Source organism: Motacilla alba, chromosome 4 (assembly GCF_015832195.1).
Source record: "Motacilla alba alba isolate MOTALB_02 chromosome 4, Motacilla_alba_V1.0_pri, whole genome shotgun sequence".
Classification (NCBI taxonomy): domain Eukaryota; kingdom Metazoa; phylum Chordata; class Aves; order Passeriformes; family Motacillidae; genus Motacilla; species Motacilla alba.
The window spans coordinates 60,492,028-60,514,027 of NC_052019.1; the positions used below are offsets into that span (position 1 = coordinate 60,492,028).

General features: G+C 41.2%; 1 protein-coding gene across 1 annotated transcript in view; it reads left to right on the plus strand.

Moving 5' to 3' along the window:
- The window catches only part of RNF150 (ring finger protein 150), a 111,333-nt gene that overhangs the window by 79,954 nt on the left and 9,379 nt on the right, over window positions 1-22,000 (plus strand). The window contains exons 5-6 of the mRNA XM_038134553.1: window positions 566-662; window positions 5,479-5,689. Coding sequence (XP_037990481.1) covers window positions 566-662; window positions 5,479-5,689 — 308 coding nt within the window. The remainder of the gene's footprint in view (window positions 1-565; window positions 663-5,478; window positions 5,690-22,000) is intronic.

Sequence of the window (22,000 nt, forward strand, 5' to 3'; positions counted from 1 at the left end):
GCTCTCTCTGATAGGCAGCTTCTAAAGAGCAGGGAAGTCAGAGAGAATATTTATAAAAGCATTGTACTGGTTTTTCTGTTTAAATGGAAAGTTGTTTTGGGTTTGTTTTTTTTTTAATTCAGTTTATTTCTTTATGCCTCTATCCTGAAAAATACTAGACCCTCAATGGCTTCACACTTAAATGATGTGTAATCAGGTTTGTCTGTGGAACTATTAAGAAAAACTAACATAATTTTTACCTTTTCCAGCAAGCAGCATTTGTTTGCTGGCAGCCTTTAACATTTAAAGAATATCGGGTTTGCTAATGCATTTTATGTATTTTCCCTAAGTCTCTAAGTATGTACATCTTCTATTCACAACACATTGAAATACGTACATGTGCTTGAGTTGCTGCAGGAATCATTTTAGCCTTATGTGCATAGGACCTAGTTCTGCAGTCCTTTAAGAGGTCACAAACTGCACCAGTTGAAATACTCTCACTTAAATGCGTTCAGAATCATCTGGTACTAAGTGGTAAATTGTGCTGTGGTGCATTTGAATTAAGATATCCTGGTTTTCATTGCAGGCATCTTTTCCACAAGTCCTGTGTAGACCCCTGGCTGCTAGACCATCGTACCTGCCCGATGTGTAAAATGAATATTCTAAAAGCTCTAGGGATTCCGGTAAGCACTTTGCAGACCAGCCCATCAGGGCAGAAGGGAAGCACCAGCCACCTGAGTATATCCCTAGCCTTTGCCTATCTGTTCCCATCTTACTTTTTTTACCATACTATTGAATAATTAATTGATTTATTAAGAGAAGTACAATTGGAAATGTCTGACTCTACCTCTGTCCTGCACCCCACTAGTATTAGCAAGGAAGAGTGTGTGTATGGGCATTGGTTGGGTGTTGGGATTTGTGTGTCTGTGCCTGCCTGCTTGGTGAAGCAGAAGATTGTTCACTGGTGCTTTGGTGGTTTTATAGAATCTTTCACATAGCTTTCAGGACTGGATTTATTTTTTTAGTCGTGCCCTTGGTTCAAATCTGAAAACAGAAAGTCTGCAAATAAAATTTTCTCTGCTATACTCGTCAAGGACAACTAATTGCTTATTCTGGGGAAGCAAGTCTGTTTTCTGTCAGATTTCTCTTAAAGTCTATCTGAAGCAAGGTCAATGAACACAGGGTTCTGACACCTCTTCTCCCTACCCAGTGTATTGTTCCATGGCTTCCCTGTGCATCTGACAGCACCATACCATTTCTGCTCTCACACTGGCCTGTTCACATTTTTTGTCCAAGCACTTCATTAATGTGCTCTTTGTCCAGCTTCATAATCAGGGCATATAGGCAAACCAGATCAATGCTTTCTGGAGTCCTGCAGTGAGGTGTTAAAGGCTTCCCAGAATGTTTAGTGCTGTTAGAATTTACATCCAGAACACGGCTCTCACTGGCTTCACTGGCTGCTGCTGAAGGCTAAGCATGTCCACAGGCTGTTTGAGGCTGGGCACAGCTAATGGAACAAAAAACATGCCCAGAGGCCATGTGTAGAAGATTTGGTTTAAATGGCTGGATTTCACTGCCTATGAATAGCTCTGTAGTGGCAGGTGTAGAAGTACCTAACTGCCAAGAATAATTGAAACACCATTACATTTTCTCAGCCACTGTTTCCCTTCTCATAGCTCCCTTTCCTCTGCTGTACAGTACAGCAGAACAGGAATCTATCCTGCCCTCCTCACTGAGAGCTTTCTGCATGGAGCTTCTTTGGAAATAATTGTACTGAGCATGTAATTAAAGATGCTGCTGTAACCTACATGAACAACTGGTTCAAATTAAGATTTCTAAATCGGCTTTAGTGTCAGTCTGTCTTAACACTAAAAATAAAGCACTTGGATGTTAATGTTCCGCTAGCAAAGTTTTTTTAGGGGATTTTGTTGTATGAATTTCTGTAAAAATTTCCTGTAGGTGTTCTAAGACAACAAGCTGAAAACAACCCTCTTCATCTCTTGGAGGAAGCATATTGGCATACATGGATCATTGGATATGTTCATGAAGGGAAAGTCTTATCCCTCAAAGTGACTTACAGTAGGAGCTGCTGTCCATGGGAAATTGGAGTACATGGTAGCCTTTGTGTCAGGTTTCCTCTGGTTTACAGCAAAGGAAGAGGAGGTATAAGAGCATCTGGTAACTTGAGGGTTAAAAATTCCAATACTGCTATCAGTTGCTCCTCTTCCTCTCTTTTTTCTTCCTTCTCTTTCTGAAATACACCTCAACTCCTATTCGTTCCTATGCTCTCTCCTGCTTCTCCTCTGCAGAACCCCTCCTGCCCAACCTGTGTCCTTTTGAGCTCCTGCTCAGCTCCCAGGACCTGTTTTCCACCTGCACAGAAATCATGTTGTCCTCACCCTTCTCACTGCCCAGCACCAGCTGAGGAGAGCCCGGGGTGCCTAAAGTGTGCTTTCTGGTGCTCCCATGAGCCAAAAAAACCACCAGCACACACGAACTAGTGTTTTTTGAGACTCATCACTTAGCCAGATGTCCACAGGCTGCTGTGGGAAAAGATGTTGCCCTCAAAGAACCTGTAAAGTTCTAGGGCTTCTCAGTGAGAGGTGACAAACATTTCTGTAGAGTGGGTAAAGCAAAATGTCATTCCCTAACCACATTCTTGAGTCTTGCTGAGCCCTCTTAGCTGAAATTTCCACACACAAAAGAAGAAAAGAGCCTTAGGCAGGCATCAGCCTGTGATGGGAGACTTGGGTGCAAATTTGCCAAAGCCCTTTTGCAGACTTTTACAATGGGAGGAATGAGGAAATCTTACTGTAGACAGGCTATGGGGCTTTTTTCCTGCCAACGGTATGTTTGTCCTATGGTTGGTATTAAAGACCTGGCTTGCTTGTCTGTGGATATATTGTGCTTCATTTAGCAGGAAGACTTTGGATTTTCCAGGAAAGGATTGGTTAAACTCCAAATATCTAAATGTTTCAATACAATTCACAACTAAACTCTGCATTTACTTCGTAATAGAGACTTCAAATATGATCTACCCCAAGCTCAGATTCCCCAGGCAGCAATGGGGCATGAAAACTCCTGCACTCATTTTCAAAGTCGCTGAGCACCCCAACACCTCCACTTTTTTCCACGGGTCCGTGCAGCTCCAGAAGATTATTAACTATCTACCAGCAAATGGTTGGCCTGACCTTTTCCACTCTTTGCTGGCAAATCCAGCTCAGACTACACCTGCAATATTTGAAAAGGATTTACAGTGAAAGTGTCTTTCACTTTCAAAGAGCTACCTTGCTATTGGGACAATCACATCACATAAAATTGTTTCCCTCTGCTTCTCCCTCTTTTCTGCAAACATCTGCTGGATATGCAGTCAGCTGCATTTTTGGCAGCAGATTGTATGACTTGAAGCTATTCACTAAGAGCCTTAGCCAAACCCTCTGAAGTCAATACAAAGCTTTCCCTTGACTTCAGTGGAATTGTGCTCTCAAAGCACTTACATGCAGGGCACAAGTGAAACCAATGTCATTAAACCTAGCAACTGTATCTGGGTCACTCTGGCAGCCAAAGCCATAATGGTTTGGGGTTTTTTTCTGATGAGTATTTAATAGAAATAGTTTTATAGCATGCTGCTTAGTTTTGGGCATTTTTTTTCAATTAAAATGATTCAGGAATAAAGAGAATAATTATCTCAAGCAATATTATTTTTGCATCTTTATTGTTTGGTTTGACTTTGAATTATAATCCCCTCTTTAAAAGGTTTAAAAGTTTGTGATAAAACCCCATTCTAGGAATAACTGGAATCAGAGCAAAGGACTGACAACTGGTCCCCTGAAAAATTGAAATAATTTTTCCTACAGGAGAAAGGAAAATAGGCCTTTTGTTTTTAATGTACACTGCCATCAATAGAAAATTAAATTAAAAATAAAATTCTGAAAACATTGTTTTATAGTAGCTAAGAGAGAGGGAAAGCGTAATAGATCTAAGGGATAATTTTGGGTCCCTGTCCTACAGATAAGTGATTGTACTTCACTTGGAAAAGTACAGATTCTGTGAATTTCATTAACACCTGGTATAGCTGAATATGCCTTTTTTATCCCAAATCTGAGGCATTCTTGCTGTTTGTGGATAAGACTGGAGCCAGACAACAACAGTGGTTGTTTTCATTCCAAACTTCAGTTTATGGGTACAAGACTGGTTAAATTGCCTGTCTTTTTCATTAGGAACACTTGCAAGAAAATATTCAAGAGGTGACAACAATCAAACTGGGAATGTGTGGAAAAAGAGAAAACATGCTAAGTTCCTGATTCTGGAAAAAAAAAAAGTAAACATATGGTAACCTGCTGTACTTGAATTCAAGGGGATTTCTCTTGTGCTTAAATTTAAATCTCTCTTTAAGCCTTTGCTATATCAGATTTTGCTTAGTTTCTTGGAGCCTGCTGTTGAGGATACTCAGATAGTGAGATTTTCCAAAGTGCCTTGGCATGTGAGACAACTAAGTGCAGGAAAAAATCAGATCCCCCAAACAGAGTACACCTCCTCTGACACTGGCCATTCCAATGTTGGTTTTCCAGTCTAGCAGCTTAAGCCCTGTCTCTGCTTAGTGCTGAGCAGAGGGAAGGCAGAGGGAGCAATTCATACCTAGGGTTAGGGGATGAATCACACAGCAAAAATGTCTCAAACCCCTGAAGTTAGAGGAAGCCTAAGTGACTGATCCAGACTAGCTGTCTGGTTCCTGGAGAATAAAGATAAATGGGAACAACTTAAATTAACATTTCCTAACTTAACAAGGCATCCACATATTGCAGCTCAGTCTTGCTATGTCACTCTGTCTCTGGTCTTGCTTCACATAGCAAGAAAGACTGTGAATCAAAAAATGCTCTTCAGTTTCCCATTCTTGTCTGCTTGTTTCTTTTCTCATAATTGTGTTTTGTAGGAAATACAGTATTAGCAAAGATGATGTTTTGATGTTTAGAAGCTTTCTTATAAACAGTTTTGGCTTCTAGTTTTGCACCACACACATAGATGCATTCACAGGCAGTTCTTATTGAATTCTTATTCCTGTAAGCTCAGATACTGGCTCTGTAAATCTATATTTTTAAAAAAATAATGATTTCTAGAAAAGATAATCGTTCCCCTTCAGCTCCTGTCTCTGTTTACATTTGTGATCTGATTCAGCAATCTGCCTATGTTGAGCAGATGATACCAATAAGTGAGTTACTTTTTAAATGTACACATGCCCAAACCCTTTTAAAAGTATAAATAAGAATGTTTGGCAATTGTAGTTGACACAGTTTAATACTCAGTATTTCCACGGCATACTTTGGGTCTCTCTTCCAACAGATTGTATTAAGTACATGAGGACAAACTCTGTGTGTTTATTCATTGTATTTTGGCATTTTCAATACTGAAATAAAGCCAAAAATCTGGAGAAGAGGTAACAAGTAAATTGAATCTTTTTATCAGGTAGGAGCTGGATTTTCTCCTTTTTCTTCCCATTAGCCAAATGCAGATTGCATGGATGATATACCTCCAGACTTGGAAGCATCCATAGGAGGACCACCAACCAACCAGATCACAGGAGCCAGCGACATTACCGTGAACGAGAGCTCCGTGGCCCTGGATCCCCCAGCCCGGACCGTGGGAGTGCTACAAGTCATCCAAGATGTAGACTCCTTTCCCCAGGCTGGCGAGGGTAACTTCACAACAAGCAGTAAGTTCCAATTTCTGGCAGGATTTGCACTGATATAAATGTCTAGAAACCCCAACCACACACCCATCTCTAGTGAGCAGCCTTTGAGAGCTTTTCATTGGAGCAATGGCCTTATTTTAAGTCCAGCAGGACTCTACAGGGTAAGTAAATTTAATTAACATGTGTTCTGCTGTACTAGACTGATAGTCAGACTTCCTGTACTTGAAAGCCTGAGTGCAGTTAAACAACACTGATGATTTGTACAAAAACAAAAGGAGAATTTTAGGTGTTTTCAGTGTCTTTAGTTTTCACTTGTGTAAGGTGTGTAAGAGGTACCATTTGAAAAGTAATTCTCAAAATGTCTGCATGTCTCTCTGTTCCTAGAAATTATGTTCTCTGTTGAAAATCTGCTTCTGATAGTTTAAAAGAAATGTTGTCAGCTGTTTTGAGTGAGGACTGTGCTAGTCTAAAATTCTCATTTTTAGGCAAAATAGCAGATCAGTAGAAAATACCTATCTATTTGATACCAGTTGGTTTATTGACAAGACTATTATAGAAAATCATCAGATATACTTGAAGGGAGGTAGAAGAATATGAAAAAATACAGTTTTATACTCTATATAGTGTATAGAGTTTGTGTCGATTCTGGAAAAAATATTTCAGTGGTTTCTAGTTACTGCTATGGGCCTGGGCATGAAAAAGAAGGTAAGTAATAATATTATGTGTAAAAGGTAGGAGAGACGTGATGGCACTGGGCTGAAATGATTTTACATTACTCTTCTTACTCTGTGGAGAGACTTGACAATCCCATTTTCTCTCATGTTGTCATGCCAGTGTCATGGAAGTGAAAACAACTTCTAGAAAGACTGGACTTGTGATCTTAGATACTGGTGACCCAGATTTTTTACATTCTGTTTTGTGGATATCAGGTTTCAGGTTTGGTCTTTTTATGGTCTAAGTTCCGGATCCTGCTGCTGGGGGTGAGCAGCAAGGTTATAATCCCAGCCATCTTCCATGGCCAGCTGCCAGCTGGGGGCATTCAGTTTTCTCAAGTCTCCTTGAGTGCTGGCAAGAGCTGTTCAGACCAAGATGGGATTTTGTTCCTCCCAATAATTGTTTTGAAATGCATTTAAGGCTGATTTTAAAAACAAAGGAAAGATGCCATCACATTGTAATGAAGACTGGACTAAATGCTGGTCTCTGCTCTGCCCTTTAGCACTCCAGAAGCAAGTAGATCCTCTCATGGATAATGGTCCTTGCCCCACAGTTCTCTGCAAGATCCACACTGTTAAGGCTGGCAAGTAGGGCTGTGGGTGCCCCCACGCACAGCTGCATGACACATGCTGGGAAAAGCCAGCAGCCTGGTCCCAAGCCCAGCATGAGAGCAGTCTGTGCTTTTCATCCCAGGATCTTGTCAGGCTGAGAAGCAGCTCTTCTGGCTTCTCAGCGGGCCTAACAATGGTGTTGAGGCTGCCAGGGAGCACAAGAGCTCGGTAACTCTCCAGGCACTCTCTTCCCTCCAGATTTGTTTCAAGAGATTGCAGAAGGACCAAACACATTTTTCATTCATTTTCCAAGTTGCCAGCTAAGTTAAGTAACTGGGTGAAAAGCTTTCTCAGAGCCAGCAGAATACTGCAAGGCTACAAAAATGCTTGATTTTTGCCTTGGTGCCTTTTGTTTTCCACCTTACCCTCCATTTTTCTTCTAACCTTTGATATTATTGGACAATAGACCTGAAGACCGGACAATCCTTAGGGCTGGCAGCAGAGCCCACGGACAAGGAACTTGCACCAAGACCAGGCACACAAACAGCAAACTGCGGAGCATCAGGAGATCATCATCACCTGAAGAGACTGGCCAGGCCCAGGGAAGGACTGTGGAAAAAGTTTTTTCCTGGTTATATGAGAGAGAGCAAGAGAAGAGAGCAGGGAGAGAAAACTGGCAGGTGGCCCAAGCTCTGTGAAGGTTGTAAACCTCACACTGGTTTGTGTGGGTGGGGAAGCAGGTCATTCCAGTGGCTTTGAGAGTAAGGAAGGCCTGAGGAAAGCTCAAAGCACCTTGGGACCTTCCAAAAGCAAATGTGTCCCTGCCTACGCTATGGTTGTCACACAGTCACTCAGGGAAATCTGGTTTAATGATTATTTAGCTGCTGTCATTCATTCATCTTTGATGTGTAGACATGAATCTTCATCTGGATTTCTCATCTAAAGGGCACTGCAGTACTTGAATATTTGTCAGTGATGGATGTGCAAGTTTCCCTGCTGTCATCACCACATCCAGCATGGTGCATTTTGCAGTAGTTCCCAGAAAAGTCACTTGGTCCCTTTTTGCAGCAGAGCTGCAGCAAAGAAGAGGTCTTTGGTTAGGGTTAGGGGGGCTGAATTCCAGCAGTTATGGGAATTCGACTCTCTAGTTGCCTCATGTGAATTTGGAGGGTTCAGTCAGTCTAAAAGGTAGAACTTGGCATTGTAGGCAGTGAAACTCTTAAGGTAGTGAAAGGGGAACATCCAGGACCTTATATAAAGTTGTTGTATGAATCCAAATGCTAACTAAATCAGAGGGCAACTGTAGGCTAAATAACTGGGTCACAGCTGTCAGAGTAGATAGAACTTTATAGGCGTTATGTCTGTTTATTGTATTTCTTATATCCAGAATGCTCAGCTACACAACCACAGAGCTTGCTGAAGGTGCCCTTTCTGTGAACTAGCCCGCCTGGGAATTTGTAAGTGATGACACTGATTGCTCCTAGGATTCTTTGCTGAAGTTGCTAGGTTCTGGCCTCTTTATATAGCATTACTGATGTGGGCCTACTCCAAGGCTGAATTTGCACTACATATTTTTTTTCCCCCTTGTTGTTGAATCTGTGCAGACTCCAAGAGTACAGTGCAGCCTTGATGTGGCCTCCTGCACCCAACACCACAAGTCCTTGCATCATCCCTTGTTCCTCACAAAAGTTCAGTGGTCCAGGAGGTAAAGGACTTGCCATCTTCTTTCCACCCACTTCTGCAACACTTTTCACTTCATTGTTGTTACATTCTTTTTTGTCTGTTGATTAATCATTCTGGTATTGTTGTCTTGGTTTGGGTTTAATTTCCCTTCCTGTGTTTCCAGTGATTATTCAGAGCCAGAAGACCTCCCACAGTTTGTCTGGAGGGAGAGTATTCCCAGAATACTGTTCACATTGGGTAAAATTCTGTCTCCATGGTGGCAAAGCTCCTGCCTGCTTCAGTGGGGCCATATTTTAATTTCTGGAACTCAGCCAGTGCTTTTGTTCTTATTTCTCTATGTATGCTCAACAAACATCATGCCTTCCCTCTCTCCCTTTTGTTCCCCATGCTCCTCATACCTGTGGGACCTTCAGAAATGTAGTGTACTATGAACATCTGGACTTGACTAAGCCCTAGGGTCCCTTGCTAAACCAAGAATCTCCTGTTTAGTAGCACTGAGCACTTAAAAATGGACCAGCAGTTTCTCTCAGCTGCCTTTTAGCAAGATCCAAGCCTTCATCAAGTCGTTTGGGCATATCCACAGCCCAGAGTTTCTTCAGTATTTAGTCTTAGTGACTGTTTGCCCTCTGTGGTGGGATATTATATAGGATCCTGGGGTAGCATGTTGTAATTTCTGTAACAGGTTGCTGAAAAGGTATTGATGGAACAAATGAAAAACTGAAGTTTTGAAAAAAGAAAAGGGGGAGAGTAGATGGGGGGGAATAGTGTGAAATACGTCAGAGTTCATCTCAGCTGAGTGTACTGCTCTGACTTTTTCAGCTCTCCAGAGCGTATGACAGATGACAACCTAAGGATCTTTTTCTGCAATAATGCATCATAGCAATCTGTGGTGCCTAACTTTTAGTTGTGAGTTATGCAAAAAATGTTAACATTTTTGGGAATCTCAGTGCAGGTGGAATTTCCTGCTCTACATATTATGATATGAGTGTGAGCTGGACTTGTCTAAGATCTGAACTTCAAGGAGCTCTGAGCTACCCCAACTTCAGAGGGTGGATCTAAGATTTGAGGAGACCATTGCAATATTCTTTGGGTCAGGCTTAGCTGGAATTGAATGATATGGTTAAAAAAGGTAGTTTTCTGGGAAATTCTAGATATTCTAAAGGTATGGTGATGCTGGCAGGTGAAAAGTAGTTATTAGATTGTATTCTTTTTATAGCATCCATTGTCTTGTTGTTGTCATATAGCATCCATGGTCCCTCATCCATCTCCCTCAAGCACTTACTAATTTCTGCAGTAAATAATGTGCACTGTCTTTGCCAGTAAAGTTTATCTCCTCATAAATACTTCCTGTTTTTCAATTTAGACAAGCTTTTATATTCCATTCAGCAGGATATCTCATCCCACTGCATAGGGCCTCAGAAATCCTACTAGTACTATCTCTGTAGTTGGAGGGAGATCCATAAATAATTCTACTGCACACATGAGCAGGATTTTTAGTGTGGAAAACCACAAACTTTGCCCCAAGATGTCATATCACCTGCAAAGTCCTCAGAGTTTGGCACACTGTGCAACAGTGTGGGCAGTCTAGACAATATCAGTAGTTCCTTTTCTGCCTCTCATTTTGTTCTTTCCATAAAACCCTGCCAGCTCATCGTGACTGTTAGGACCCTTTCAAATCCCTCTGATAGCTCTTCATTAAATCTATTAATATAACTTTGCAGGTAATTATTTTGATCTGTGTATGTCTAAAATATCCTTGTGAAGAATAGTCAGCCTTTGGAAGAGGATGAAAGTGCATGATAAGAATCTGATCCACTGTTGTCTTGTAACCACTTGACTGTTCCTCCTTGCACTGAATAGTGGGGTTTTATAGGTGGAATGTAAAGGGGGAGGAAAAGGTGGAAAAACTCCCTGGATACTAGTTAATGCAGCAAGTTATTAACACTTGCATTGGCAAGTTGTAATACTGCCTGAGAGAGAGAATACTGATGGGACCTAGTTAAAGACTGAGCAGATTGGGTCCCATGTACCTGGCATGTGACATAACTCCTGGTGGCTCTACTAAAATCTTGTGGGGATATTGCACTAAGTAATTGTCATGGACCAACATTTCCAGTGAGCTGAGTTCCTAGATTGTTTTGGGACCAACACTGATGCCAACGTAGCACTAATGGTTTGAAAGAGTCACCAAGTGAAGCATAGGTGGCACTAAAAATGTGCTCTGGATTATCGCATACACCTACAGGACTCCTACCAGACTCTGAAGGGACAGGGAAGTTTTTCTGTTATAAAACTGCTCCTTCTTTCCATATGTTGAGAAGTGAAATACAAAGTGTTTCTGCACAGAAAATTGCAAAAAGGGATGTACAAAAGTGCTGTGAATAAGGAGGAAATTTAAAATCTAATTTATTTGTTTGTTTTCTGTTTCACATCTTCTGTGTCCATTGACACTGTGTACAGAGCAAGAATGAAGACATCAGATCAGTAAGGTCCCTTGTCCCCACTGAGCTGTGATATGGCTCAGTCAGAGGGCATGGTAAGCACACACAGCAGTCTGGACTAACCTAGGGTCCCAAAAAGGTTGCAGATGCCATGAAGATTGCTTAATATTTGAGTCTAGGAAGAGATATGGAAGAAAATGTTCACTTTCAGTAGTGGAAGCTCTATTTTTTTAAGTCAGCCTGTACATTTGAAGTCTGTGATAGTTCCTGGCTTGCCTCTGTCTGTTCCAAATTACATTCCTGCCTCCATATTGCTTTTATGTTATGTAGCTGCCTGGGTAGAAGCTCGGTCCAGAAGCCAACCAATTTCTCCCTGGTGGTTTTGTTTCATTTGGATCAGTTTTCTGATCCAGAAGTTGTTGTGCCAGTACAATAGGAAGAAAGAAGTGTGGAGCACAAGAGAAGAGAGGGACACAGAAACCAGCTTTCACAACACTATTCCCAAAAGCAAGGACACTATCTCCATCACAACTGGACCCTACACAGTTGTCTATTTTGCTCAAAAATCATAATGAACAACTAGGCAAAGAAAGGATGAAGCTTCAAATCTCATTTGAACACTCATATCTGAGTATATAAGCATTTTATTAGTGTTCAGTGAATGCGAGAGACATAAGGGATTTATTGTCTATGACAATGAAACTAAGGAAGGAAAAGTGCTCCTATAAAGACTGTAGGTACTTGGTTTGCTTGAGAAGGTTTTGGTAGCAGGGTGGCTACATGGGTGGCTTCTGTCAGAAGCTGCTAGAGACTTCCTAGCTGTCCAGTGGAGCCAGTGCCAGCTAGCTCCAGAATGCTGGAGCAGACTGTATTTTCAGGACTGCACCCCATGTAAGGGACCCATGCTGGTGCAGTTAGTGAAGAGCTGTGCCTGTGGAAAGGACTTACATTAGAGAAGTTTGGAGGCCTGTCTCCTTTGGGAGGGTCCCCATTTTGGAGCAGGGGAAGAGTATGAGGAGTCCTCCCCTGACAAGGAAGGAGCAGCAGAGGAAATGTGATAAACTGACCACAACCCCCACTCCTCTATGCTGCTAAGGGGAAAACAGGCAGAGAATTTGGGAGTGAAGTTAAGCCCAGAAACAAGGGAGGAGTTGAGGGAAGGTGTTTTATTTCTCCTTACCCTACTCTGATTTGATTGGTAATAAATTAGATTAATTATTTTTCCCCCAAGTCAAGTCCCTTTTGTGGCTGACAGTAATTGGTGAGTGATCTCTCCTTGTCCTCAGCTCGACTCACTTGCCTTTTGTTGTATTTTCTCTGCCCTGCCCAGATGAGGAGGAGAGAGATAGAGTGACTTTGGTGGGTTCCTGGTGTGCACTCGGGGTCCAGGCACCATGCTGTGTTGGTGCAGAAGTTTGTTTTTAGGTGTATCATTCCCAATTGCTCTGAATGTGCATTGCATGTGTGCAGGGGAAAAGGGGACCTGAGGACAGGCACCAGTGATAACACAGCTTGTATCTTTCTCTGTATTCCACTGTCTTTAGCAGGTATCTGGATAAAACACTGAACAAGAAAGCTTTTAAAGAAAAATTGACAATGTAGAGTAAAATACAAATCTGAACTGCAGAGAGACCAGATGACTTCATACTAGCTAATCTCTGTGATTTATATTTGACAATAAAAGCCTTGCCTTGCAAGAGATGTTCAGTATCTTGCATACAATTTACTTGATTATTTACACTTGTGATGTCTGTGGAGTTTTTATCCTCATCAGTTTTTACGCAAATGCCTCCACTGAAATCATCAGGAAGTGCTGTTTAAGATACAGTGTGCTACTCTGATTCCGAATCTTTTTCTTACCAATTCAGAAACAAAACCAAGTGGGAGACACAAGGATCCAGCTTGGAACTGCACCTAAAAATAAGAAGTATGGCAGAGCAGTGGTTCTACAGTAAGGCAGGCAGAGGAAGGGGAGGAAGGGGTGCCTCTGGTTGCTGCTGTCATTTCAGATAGGCAAGGCAAAAGTAGTGCTCACCTATACTGTGCAGACCTCAAAGATCCCTGCTGTGGTCAGGCTGTGCTGAATCAGTCAGTGCATACACAGATATGGGCCCACTTCCAGAAACCTTACAGGTAAGAGTAGATCACAGCAATCAAACAGGTCTTGTAAATTTAGTGGGAAAAGAAGGACAATGAAAAGCTGTTCCTCTTGGAGGGTAAAAACAAGAGGCTGAGGTGCAGAAGGTACTCAGAAAGTCATTTCTGCAGCAGTCATTCTTGGTTCTGCTTGCTTGTATTTTGTTCTGGCTGCATTGCTTCATGAGTGTCCGTTCGCCTTAGTGCTCCATGGCGAAGGTAACTCAAATGAAAGAAGTCAGGCAAGAGCTCTGCTGATAAAATGTTTCCAGACATTGGTACATAATGTTTTTCACCTTATTCGTCCAGGCTGTGAGCCTGTGAACATGCAAGAGAATCATTTGCTGAAGGAAGCGGACTGGTTTCTCCTAAGAATTTAAGGTATCATATGCATGCTTACACCTGTAGTTCTTGTGCTGTAACCAGCAATTCTGATTTCTCAAAAAACATGAGCGAGTTGCATTTAGAAGAGATCAAGTGAAAGGGAGGGGGGAGTCTGCATATAACTATGTGATAGTTTTTTGTATGGCAGAAAAACAGTCTTGCAGGAGATGTTTGGCCTGCAAGAAGCATCTGGAACTGCTGTGGTCTAAATTTTCTCCAGTCTCCTGTAGGGGCAACAGCTCAAACTTTCACATACAGTCTCTAACACACCACAATTTCAGCCTCCAAAAAAAAAATTTTAAAAAATCAATGCATTTGCTCATAAAACACTCGTGAAGTCCTACTTATTTCATCACTTTCCTCTAAGCCCTGCAGAAATTAGGGTGCTTCAGGGATCTTCCAGGGTTGCAACAGTAACCAGGCCACTTCACCTAGAAGTGAGAGTTCTCATTAAATTCTTAGTACCTGGACATTCTGTTTTTCTGGATGTGGGCAATTCTAAGTGAAGATAGTGCCTGAAACTGATGCTTTGAGACTGATAGGCCAGATGGAGAAAACTGGCTTATGAGTGTTTGTAGAAGATGGGAATGATTGGAAGAGAAGAAGGTAACAGGTCAAGCCCAATATCCAAGAGGAAATATCCAATTTCTGGCATACATGTTAGAGGATTTTCTCCTGCCTGAGAGCCTGGGAATGGGAGGGGTGCATAAGCCCTCCCATTTAGGGCTGCTAAAAATAGGACCCATGTGGATATATTCTGCCCAGCTAAATGCCATCTTTCGCACTCCAGTGGCAAGGCAGGAGAAAATATATCCTGGGGATAAATAAATATATCCTGGGGAATATACTCAGGCTGTACTCAGCACATTGCACACTAGCATCAGAGTTGCATTAATGAATATCCACCCAAACTGGCTTTTTATTGTGTCTGTCTTTTGCATGTGCCAATACGTTTGACTGTTCTTTTCATTGTAGCTCATGTTAACATATCTGAGGCACTCAGGGAGTAGGCAAGAACATAGGCTCTGTTGGGTGGCAATAATCAAGCCATGAATTAATATACACAATGTGCAAAACAACTTACCTGGAGATCTCTGTGAATTTTTTGCTCTATTTTCCGCTCTCGAGGTAGCATAGTGCTATAAGACAATGAAAAAAATGCTCCTACAGGACAAGTACACAGAAAATGTATAGAGTAAGGGTGCCACTGGCAAAGTCAGAATATGGAAAGCACTTAGCTGAAATAGCTCTACTAAATTTATTAAATTGTAGCACCTCAGTGGTGGGGAAAAAAATCACACAAAGGGAGTTTAAAATCTGCCAGTTCCTTGCACAGGTAATTAAATAACACAGTGTTATTATAAAAGTGTTTTCAGCTGCTAAGGTTTCTTTGGGAGACAGCCACCAAATGTGGTGTGTCACATATACATGAGAAACCTGACTTCAGATTTTGCCCCGAGTGCTCAGGATATTGAATTCAATTAAAGTGTTGCTAGACTTCATTACTTCCCTGTAATTGCCTTTTGAAAAGGCACCAGCAAATTATCTTTCTGCACATGAATACCTGTCAATCTGTAAGACCAAAATAGCATTAAAGAAGGAAATTTTGGAAAAATTACCCTCTACCAACCTATTCTGGGAGATGGAACATGCTTGCAGCTATGGAGAAGCCTGCAGCCTAAGAGTAAACTTCCAAGGAAACAGTTTTGGAGGAAAGCTTTGGGAGAAAGGTTGTGGTTTTAGTTGTTCACCCTCAAAAGTTAAACTACTATAAATGTATATTCCACAGGGCAGAAACAATTACATGTGTTTGCAGTAATTCCTTCTGTCTCATTTTTATTCCTAAATTCATCCTTCACTTTTTGCTTGTTTGTGACTGAAAGATAAAGGACCCCTTCCCTTGTAAAAACTTAAAATTTACTATAAAGTGATACTCAGCTTCTAAAAGCCCCTTTTCCAGACTAGATATAAAATATACCAATATTTTAATCTTGTGTTTTCCAAAGGCTCCTGGGGTCTAACTTGTTCTGGAACTGCCTGGGAACCTCGTGGACATGACCACTTTTCAATGAGAGGAGTGGAAAGTGAAGAAACTTGAATAAAAAAGGAATGGCAAAAGGGGTTAAAACTGAACTTAATGCCAAAGAGAGAGTTTTGACTCTAACTTTACAACAGTGTGACAAAGGGGAATAATAATGAACAGTGCAAAGGCATTTACGTTTTTTGAAGTTACATGGTTGGTTTTCAGGTGGTTAGAGTAGTTTTGTTACTTTTTTTTTTTTTTTCCCTAGGGAGGTCTCATTATGTAGGGTAACAACTCTTACTTCTGCCTCTCCCAGGAGTGTTAATGCTCAGAACACAAAAGGAGGAGGAACAGGACTATACAGTAACTTTAAAAATTGAAACAGAGACAAAGGTTTTTCATGCAGAGCAATGGTGGTTTTAAGTTATTCTGTTTCAATTTGAGTTTCACTTGTAGAGTGTTAGGGAGGACTTGATGCTAGTGGTGGTAGCCAAGTGACCTAATGGACATATTTTCTAGTAAAATACCAGCTGCAGTTTGTTGAAACTTAAATTGACCTTTCCCATCCACTGCTCTAAGAAGAAATTCAGAAAATGGATGTCTTGGGTTTGGCCTTTGTTGTGTTCCCATGAGCATTTCAGCAAGCATCCCTGATGCTGGGCTTTGGAGGGGATTTTCTGAAGCCAGAAATTGTTCAGTTGACAATTACACTTGGACTGGAGGCTTACTTGAAAGGAAATGCTAAATGCCCCTAGATTTATATACCCTAAAACCAGTTTCTATTGGTGTCCCTGCAGGATTTCCTACCAGGCAGACCCAAGGCTCCAAGGGCACTTTGCAAATGAGAAATTATCCTCATGCCCTTTAGCCAGCTTTAGTTACCTCTAAGTGAGAGTGAGTTCCCTCTTCAATGTTGGTTTCGCTCCTTATTGGCCTGGTTTCCCCTCTCTGGGTTTTGTCACACCCAGCATTTTGCAATTCAGTAAATGGAACTCACTTTTTTGTCATGTAACTTGTGTGATCTATGAGCAAGGAAGCAAAAGGAGTAGGTAAATGAGGAGGGAGCATGTGTGCACTTTTGCTTTAGGCTGGAGAGACAAAACTCCTGGTTTCAGACCTCAGGTCAAGAAAAACTGTGCTATGTTCTTTTTAATATGGGCTCATTTGGGAACCGAAAGGAAGGCAGGCAGGAAGGAGACACAGGATCCGGAGGAGACTCACATTAAATTAATTTAAACTCTTTAAATTGAAATTGTCAATTTGGTTTCAGTTGTTGTAAAGGCTGATTTATTTTTTTTTCTTCTTTACACGAGGCTATTTTCATAAATTTTTTTCAGACAATATTTTAGTGTAGCAGGCGAGGCCTGGCACTTTAGATTTATTTTTAATGGAAAAAAAAAAAGTTGAGCTATTGCTTGATTGTCAGAGGAATGTTCCACTTAAAAGGAGATTGGCATCAACTGATTTAAATTTTCCAAAATAAACATACAAATAAACAGCTGACCTCTTCCTTTATGAGAGCTTTTCTTGATTGTTGTTCTGTTCTCGTGTTCTCTGTGAGTGCATTGAATGTGCATTAATGTACTCAGACAAGCTTCTTAGAATTTTATTTGGTGCACTAGCCCTACCACAAGACACAAGTAACATTTTGCACGTCTATGTTCCAAACAAACAGTGGTTCTGTACACCTTCTAGTCATATTTTAAACCTCATCTCATGTGCTTGCGATGGGGTTTATATGCGCTTCTTTTTCTTTCCTGTGGAATGCTTTTGATTACATAAAAAATATTGCTTAATCCTCTAAGTAAACCATGAAAACAACTTAAAGAGGATGCAAAGGACATTAAAAAGGTTTACTTTACCAAAAGGAAAGTTTTTTCTATAATCTCTTCGTTTGTGGTTTTTTTATTATTTCTAAACTAATGAAAAGAGATGTGTTTCTCATAAAAACAACTATACATGGACCAACTAATTTGGGCAGTTTTGCTTAACTTTTCAGGAAGTCCTTGTAGAGGTGTTCCTGATGGAAACTATGGACTGCAAAAAATCTACTTTTTGCAGTTTCAGACTGCAAAAATCTACTTTACTTTTCCTGCTAGTACTCTGTCCCATTTATATGAGGTTTATAGATCCTGTCAGCTGACAATGTCATCTCCTACCTGCCAATCCAGAAATGCTAGCAGTAGTCTGAGTCATTTGCACCCTCTGCAAAAGGCTGACCCACAGACCTAGTGGCACACAAAGGCCTTCCCAGTACACTGACTATCCAAATAGTGAGAAGTTACAAACTTTTAGGTGTAAACATTCACACTTTGCTGTTGGAGGTCTCGATCAGATTTGCTTCTCAGTCAGAGAACTGGCCACAGCTGTAGAAACACTACTAATAGTGAAACTATTGAGTAGACTGCAGGGAAGATCAGATCTGGGATAAAGCTGTTCAAAAGCTGCAGGATTACACTGGAATATAAAATGTGTTGCAAGGTTTGATAGGCTTGTGATAGGCTTTTAAGGAAAGGAGAGCTAGCAGCTGAACTCATCTGTCACTGTAGGACATTGAAAAGAAACTAAATCTCTGTGATTTGGTGTTGCATGAAGAGCTCTTTTGAAAATTGGGTATTATGGCTTTTAGCTGCCACCCATCTGCAGTTCCGCACTGGCACAAAGAGGAATGAAGTGGCTGGGGAGCTGGTGCAGTGAATGATGCTAATTGCTAGCAAATCTGAAAGGGATTGTGTCGTGCAGCCATTAGAATTGTGGAGAGTAGACTCAGCTACCCAGGACATCCCTTCCAGGGCAGGTCTCTTACAGCTTCCACTTTAAGCACTCTCCCTGTGTTTAAGGTACTGTTACACTGAAGTGGTTCCTACATTTGTCTGCCCTTTTTTCTGCTGTTGTTTTAAAACATCCTCATGGAAGGCTCCAGAGGAAAAGAAATGTGAGAATAGTGAAGTATGTGAGGTTAATTAGTTTAAACGAGACATTTTTGAAAGCTCCAGAAGTCACTAGTACCTCATCATAAGTGCTGTCAGTGGTCAGTAAAGGTCAGAGCTGTCCTTTCTCTGTGTGTATGAGGGGGGACCAGATACAAGAACCTACCAAGAGTGTATCTGAAAAGGGGGCCCTAGAAATTAAGCGTGCACTGTTTTCAATTAGGATTAAAACTTTCTTCTGAAAGGATGCTGTGAAAGTGGATGTTAAAGAAAGCTTCCTTGCAGAATTTTTAATTAGGAACTTCAAAAGAGGAAGTGTATGGATACTGTAAGAAGCCCATAGGAGGAGATTTAAACTGGTAGAATGCTTTGAAAGCACCTGCAATTTATTTTTAAAAACTACTGCAATTCTCATAAAATTAAGAGGTGACACTTCAGCTTGTCACATTATTTTCCTTCATTGCTAACAGACATATAAACTGCCGAAACTGTTTCTTCTGTATGGAAAAATGGGTGTTCTTAAGTAATTGCTCATTCTTTAATCTGTTTGCCTATGTGCCCATCCTGGAAAAAAAAGAAATAGTGAAGCTATAGGGTATATCTGTGGGGATCTGTTCAGGTTCTTTGTTTCAATATATGCATCAGCCCTGTCCACAGAATATTGTGCTATTGCTGGTGCCACACCATCAAGAAAGACCACATCTACAACCCAGTGGGAGTTTGAGAGTCTGAAAAGCATGTTCTTTGCTTTTAAACTGGGATTTTTTTTTTTACAGTCATTGAGAAATTGGGGCTCCGTGATTTTGGGATTTTTTTCTGTTGTTACAAATTTGTCTACAGCTGAACTGCACTAAACTCCATCTTTATCTCTTGAGCTACAGTAAGTAGATAAGCTATGTCCTGTGACAAAATATATGACTAAGATGTCCAACTCAAACCAGGTTAGACAGTCTTGTAAAGTTAAAAAATATATTTTCTCTGAGTTGTGCTGTCAAGTACAACTGTCAAGTATTTTCTGTTTTTATGAACTTGTAAGAATTATTCTTTAGCCTAAGCAGTGTATTTTGGTCCAATGTCTCCCAGGTTTTTGGAGATATGTACCTGACAGTCCTGTGAGCATGTGGCAGGAGACTGGAAATGGTTAATTTCTGCAAGTCCACATGTGTGAGCTGGTGGGAGGGACACTGTTTTCACTGTGAGGTGTCAGAGGGTAAAAAGAAAAAGGTGTGACATACAATATTAGGGTCTCTGCACATGTCTGTTGTTTGTGGGCAACCCTTGGGTAGCGTGGAGGATGAGGAAGGGTGTGTGGATGGATGACCATGGAATGCTGTCCTAATCTGCTCTGACTTGTCAGGCACAGTGGTCCTACAGCTGTGCCCTGCTTCAGGCACTGGAGCTGCTGCAGAGTCAAGCCCATTCTCAGGCATGTTGTTTCCTTATACTGAACAAAAAGGAAGACTGTTCTTCCCTTAAAGTAAAAGTTAAACTTCAAAGCTGGTAACTGTTAAAAGTTGTATTTTAACAGTCGAGCAGTAAAAATTACTTATCTCATATGCAGGTTCCTCCACCACCTCTGTAGTGTTTTTCTCGTCTGACTTCATCACTGTGTATATTTTTTTAAATATCTAATGAGAAAGACATCCCTGGATGAAACTTTTATTATGGGCATTTCTAATGGAATTGAATTTAAGCCAAGGTTCGCTGTCCCCAACATGCATGATGAGGAGGGAGTTCCTACCAATGTGCACATAATTAAAGCCCACAAAATTCTGGGCTAGCAACTTGCCCCTTTATCCTGGAAATGGTCTTGGCATCTCAGGTGGAGCACAGTGTTAGCAGCATTGGATAGGAAGGCACGATCATGTGTGGGAGAGGGAGAGAAGATACACACATTCTTCATTCATTAATTCTACCACTGTTGAGCTCTTCAGGCCTCTCCTTGTGCATTTGACCATTAAATCCTCTTAATAGATGCACAGGTATTTTTGTGACATCTTTGCTCAAGGATGTTTGATGTAACTGCTCTTGAGAGTTCAGTATCTGATTCCTCAGTACTGTGCTTTGCTGGTGACCTGAGCTTTCTGAGAGCTTATGCAGTAGAAAGTATTTGAAGAGACAGATTGGAAAATCATGCACATGCTGCCATGACAGACAAACTCAGGCAGACTTCTGTGAGCTTTTCCAACCCCCTCATTCAAAAATAAACAGGAGATGTCTTTGAGGCAAGGTTCTCTGTTATAGGTGTGTGCGTACTTGTAATTGTGGAAGCAGTTCATAGTGATTAGGCAGAAATATGGGGGGTTTTGTTTGTCACAGCAGTCTCACGTTTTACATCAAGTTCTCAGCATTAATTTCTCCTGTGTGGATTTTCACTGACTAGTAGCCACCCTGCACATGACCTGAAGAAGGAGTGGAAGTTTCTAACATTCTCTAAAAAGCTGCTTGTCCACTTCTATGTTCTAGTCTCATTCTGTGCCCATGATATGTTGCTCTTCCAAGCACCAAATGTTTTCTTGCATTTCCCTGCAGTTCTGAGGAGAAGCAATCTTAGCTGGCTTTTTGTAGCTGCTTTCTGCCATGGAGTTCCCCAAGGAGAGGTCACAGCTCTACAGCATGATCAGACCAGAGAAAAAGGTTTTGGAAACCACTGTCTTACATTCAGTCTTCTGGTTTAATATTCTATCCAGCTGGGGATACCACTGCAGCATGATTGCACTGAGGGATTTGTGTGGTGTTGGCCGGTTCATCTCTAATCACCCCTTCAAATAATGTTCTTCCTGATGTTCCTTAGGAACAGAAGAACTGAAATTTCTCTCACCATAACATTCCTGCTCATTCAATCCAGTATTTGAGTGAGGCTGTTATTTCCTTCTTTCAGGCTTGCTGGAAGCAGAGCACACTGCTGACACAGGTTTTTAAAATATAGATAAGGAAGTTCAGTCACAGTAGCAATCCCCAGGATAGCCCATGGAAGCTAAGATGCACAGGATTAAACTGTGGGATTATACTGATTGGATGTAAAAGTCTCTTTATTCTGCCAGCCTGCCAATAAGCTATGTGTTGTACAATACAGCATTTAGGGTCTGCTCTTGTCTCACACCTGCTGCCCCTTCAGAGTTTTGAATGGCTGGCAGTGTGAGTAAAGGTGTTTGCTCACTGCTCAAAGGGTGTTTGTCTCTCCACATGTTTCACCTTGGCTACTGGGATAATCCTTGCAAGACCACTTACACACCATTAACATGACAAAGCATGTTTTTTCTGTAACTTTATCCCTTCATGCTCATTGTTTTGCCGTAACACCAAGCAGTGCTGGTCATTCAGCAGCTAAGAAAACCAAGTAAATAGTCCCCATACTACACCTGATGTTTTAGATATATAACAGCAGGGTTACTGCAGGGACAGCTTGCAGGTGTCGAAGCAGTAATATATTACCAAAGGCACCTAAGGTACTTGAAAATCACAACTGT